Source organism: Nanorana parkeri, unplaced genomic scaffold, assembly GCF_000935625.1.
Source record: "Nanorana parkeri isolate BGI_ZX_2015 unplaced genomic scaffold, ASM93562v1 scaffold2934, whole genome shotgun sequence".
Classification (NCBI taxonomy): domain Eukaryota; kingdom Metazoa; phylum Chordata; class Amphibia; order Anura; family Dicroglossidae; genus Nanorana; species Nanorana parkeri.
The window spans coordinates 69,692-74,091 of record NW_017309202.1 but is presented as its reverse complement, the minus strand read 5'-3'; the positions used below and the strand labels follow the sequence as shown (position 1 = coordinate 74,091).

At 53.2% G+C, this 4,400-nt stretch overlaps 1 protein-coding gene across 1 annotated transcript in view; it reads right to left on the bottom strand.

Moving 5' to 3' along the window:
- Positions 1 to 2,736: 2,736 nt before the first annotated feature.
- LOC108802541 (lysozyme C-1-like) overlaps positions 2,737 to 4,400 on the bottom strand; it is a 4,441-nt gene continuing 2,777 nt past the window's right edge. Inside the window, exon 4 of the mRNA XM_018574404.1 lies at positions 2,737 to 2,797. Within this exon, the coding sequence (XP_018429906.1) occupies positions 2,737 to 2,797 (61 nt within the window). The remainder of the gene's footprint in view (positions 2,798 to 4,400) is intronic.

The window sequence follows — 4,400 nt, the reverse complement described above, 5'->3', positions numbered from 1 at the left end:
AGAAGACCCGGGGCACTCAGCAGAAGACCCGGGGCACTCAGCAGAAGACCCGGGGAACTCAGTAGAAGACCCGGGGAACTCAGCAGAAGACCCGGGGCACTCAGCAGAAGACCCGGGGCACTCAGTAGAAGACCCGGGGCACTCAGCAGAAGACCCGGGGAACTCAGTAGAAGACCTGGGGCACTCAGTAGAAGACCCGGGGCACTCAGTAGAAGTCCTGGGGCACTCAGTAGAAGACCCGGGGCACTCAGTAGAAGACCCGGGGCACTCAGTAGAAGACCCGGGGCACTCAGGAGAAGACCCACAGGTTGAGAACCGCTGCTATAGGCAAAGACAGGACCGGGCTCTGCAGCTGGAACTAGAAAAATTGGATTTAAAGTGTGTGGCTATATAATGTATGAGGTACATACTCCGCAGTACTGTCACTGACAGAGCAGCCCAATGCCCATAGAGTTAAGTGTAAACTGTGAGAGTTACCCCTGATAAGATATACGTACTTCCCTTTCACCAGTCTGTACTCCTCCCTCCACACTCTACTATGCCGGAGGACCTTGCGGTGTGTCACAGTCATGTGACCAGCTCCTGGGCTGGGCGGGGCCGGCTGTGCTATGTGTACGCCGCAGGCCGCTGTCAGTCAGATAAAAGAAAACCCACCCTAGGAATGCACAGCTAGATTCCTATTAGTTATTTCACTTTGCAATAGCCAATAGCAAACTAGCTATTGCACCCGCCCTCTGCTGCTGTCAATCGCTAGAAGGGGACCTGATGGAGAACTTCAGGTCCCCCTCTGCTGATTGGCAGCAGCAGAGGGCGGGTGCAATAGCTAGTTTGCTATTGGCTATTGCAAAGTGAAATAACTAATAGGAATCTAGCTGTGCATTCCTAGGGTGGGTTTTCTTTTATCTGACTGACAGCGGCCTGCGCCCCCGATGTCAGGGGAAAAAAAACAGAGCAGAGAAGGGTTTACTCTGCTTGATCGAGCAGAGTAAACCTTTCCGGGAGAAAGTGTTTCTCTCCCGGGCGTTAGCCGACCCCCGGCAAATCGTCATTCGACCCCCCGACGGGGGTCGCGACCCACAGGTCGAGAACTGCTGCTGTAAAGCAACCTCTGTGACTCTTTGCACCTCAACCTGAGCCGGTCCCGCCCACAGAAGAGGCGACATAGGGGATTTTATGATCTTTTTTTATTAGGCCGTTACACGTATGAAAAAAAAAATATGTAAAATGAATCAATGAGTGTTTTCCGCTGCAGCCAATCGGATCGTTTGTTGCTGCCGCTGGACTTGTGCTGATTTGTTGAGCTTTGTGCGTTCCTCGGAGGACGGCCGTGTCTTCGGGTTCCCGTCACATTTAACATCCAGCAGTAAAGGAACTCAGATTTTTTCCTCTGCAATGATCCCTCCAGGCGACCCTGCCGGCCAGAAAAGTATTAATCGGAAAAAAAAAATCACCACAAACGTTTTAAACAATTTGGTGTCGTTGTTTCTTTTGTGTCACCTTCACCGTTTCCCCCGGCTTGCTGAACCCCTTTGTGACGGGAGACGTACGCTGTACTTGATCAGTTATTTGCGTCACTGCAATGCTGAGAATCAGCGGTTACCGCTCAGTAACGGATGGGTCAGTATTGAGGCGTCCATTAAAGGAGGACTATGGGGTCAGGGCTTTCCCCATAGTTCTCCTCAGGGTAACGGAAGGACACAAACTAGCGTCCTCCCGTCACCCTAAGCTCAGTATATAGGGAGCTACAGCTCGCGGTATACTGAGATGCCGCAGCCAGAGCGGATCCCGACAATTGTGTCGAGATCCGCCCAGCTGAGTGAGTGACAGCTGGCTCTGCCTATCTAGAGGCAGAGCCAGCTGTACCCGCCCCCTCCCCCGTCCGTTCCGCCAGTCAGCGCTGGCGGATCGGAGCGGGGAGGGGGGAATCCAGCCCCTCCCCCTGTCACGGCAGAGAGCCATGACAGGATCGAGAAGTGAGAGAACGCCGGTATGTGTTCCTTCACCTCCCGATCTACTGAGCCGACCTGAGACAGTCTCATTGTCACAGGTCGGCTAGAACTATGAGGTGAGTGAAAAGCCCCTCCCCCCCCTCATAGTTCTCCTTTAATGAAAGAATTAACCTTTTCCAGGCACCCGATCCCCTTTAGGAATCGGGTGTCTTAAGGTGCCCATACACTGCACGATTATCGTACGATGATCGTATGCGATCGGGTTTTCGTACGATAATCGAGCAGTGTGAACGGAGACGTGCGACCGTTTCTACTGTAAGGTCGCACGTCTTCTGTCGAACCAGCATGTTCGAAAACCAGCCGGGAATCGTACGATTCTCGGCTGGTTAGAACGGTGCTCGGAAGATAAATGCTGAACGGGCCGGTGTGCGCACGCGCACACTGCCCGTTCAGCATTGCGGTCATCGGAAGCCCGCCCCTCAGGTTTTTACCCCCCGACGGGGGTCGCGACCCACAGGTCGAGAACTGCTGCTGTAAAGCAACCTCTGTGACTCTTTGCACCTCAACCTGAGCCGGTCCCGCCCACAGAAGAGGCGACATAGGGGATTTTATGATCTTTTTTTATTAGGCCGTTACACGTATGAAAAAAAAAATATGTAAAATGAATCAATGAGTGTTTTCCGCTGCAGCCAATCGGATCGTTTGTTGCTGCCGCTGGACTTGTGCTGATTTGTTGAGCTTTGTGCGTTCCTCGGAGGACGGCCGTGTCTTCGGGTTCCCGTCACATTTAACATCCAGCAGTAAAGGAACTCAGATTTTTTCCTCTGCAATGATCCCTCCAGGCGACCCTGCCGGCCAGAAAAGTATTAATCGGAAAAAAAAAATCACCACAAACGTTTTAAACAATTTGGTGTCGTTGTTTCTTTTGTGTCACCTTCACCGTTTCCCCCGGCTTGCTGAACCCCTTTGTGACGGGAGACGTACGCTGTACTTGATCAGTTATTTGCGTCACTGCAATGCTGAGAATCAGCGGTTACCGCTCAGTAACGGATGGGTCAGTATTGAGGCGTCCATTAAAGGAGGACTATGGGGTCAGGGCTTTCCCCATAGTTCTCCTCAGGGTAACGGAAGGACACAAACTAGCGTCCTCCCGTCACCCTAAGCTCAGTATATAGGGAGCTACAGCTCGCGGTATACTGAGATGCCGCAGCCAGAGCGGATCCCGACAATTGTGTCGAGATCCGCCCAGCTGAGTGAGTGACAGCTGGCTCTGCCTATCTAGAGGCCGAGCCCGCTGTAACCGCCCCCTCTCAGCCCCTCCCCCTGTCACGGCAGAGAGCCATGACAGGATCGAGAAGTGAGAGAACGCCGTTGTGTGTTCCTTCACCTCCCGATCTACTGAGCCGACCTGAGACAGTCGCATTGTCACAGGTCGGCTAGAACTATGAGGTGAGTGAAAAGCCCCTCCCCCCCCTCATAGTTCTCCTTTAATGAAAGAATTAACCTTTTCCAGGCACCCGATCCCCTTTAGGAATCGGGTGTCTTAAGGTGCCCATACACTGCACGATTATCGTACGATGATCGTATGCGATCGGGTTTTCGTACGATAATCGAGCAGTGTGAACGGAGACGTGCGACCGTTTCTACTGTACGGTCGCACGTCTTCTGTCGAACCAGCATGTTCGAAAACCAGCCGGGAATCGTACGATTCTCGGCTGGTTAGAACGGTGCTCGGAAGATAAATGCTGAACGGGCCGGTGTGCGCACGCGCACACTGCCCGTTCAGCATTGCGGTCATCGGAAGCCCGCCCCTCAGGGGGGCGGGCTTGCGATAATCGAGAGTGCGATCTGCCTGGCCAAGATGGGCAGATCGTACGTTTTTTTAATCCCTTTACAACCATCGCAAGACTAAAGTCTTGCGATGGTTGTAGAGTGTATGGCCACCTTTAGAGTGAGAGCAGAGATGGATTTGCAGCTCATGCCGGCACTCTGACGGCGGGTATAGATCGGGAAATCCCCATGTATACCGGCTTTCAACAATAGAAACATAATGTATCTGCTCCTGAAACAATGTTGCAGTTTTCTGATGGTTGTTGGAACGATCAGAAAACCTTTAGTGACATCTGACCCTGAAATGCTGCCGGATCAGTGTCACTAAGGTTACTATTGGCTGTTCTTAAAGGAGAAGTATGAGGGGGGAGGGGGGGCTGATTTTCACTCACCTCATAGTTCGGGGCGACGTGTGACAATGAGACTGTCACACGTCGGCTCAGTAGATTGGGAAGTGAGGGAACACATACCGTCGCTCGCTCACTTCTCGATCCCGTGCCTGCAGAGAGTCACTCACGGCTACCTGCAGGGATTCCCCCTGCTCCGATCCGCCAGCGCTGACTGGCGGAACGGACGGGGGGAGGGGCGGGGCACGGTGGGCTCTCCCCTTAGACAGCGGGC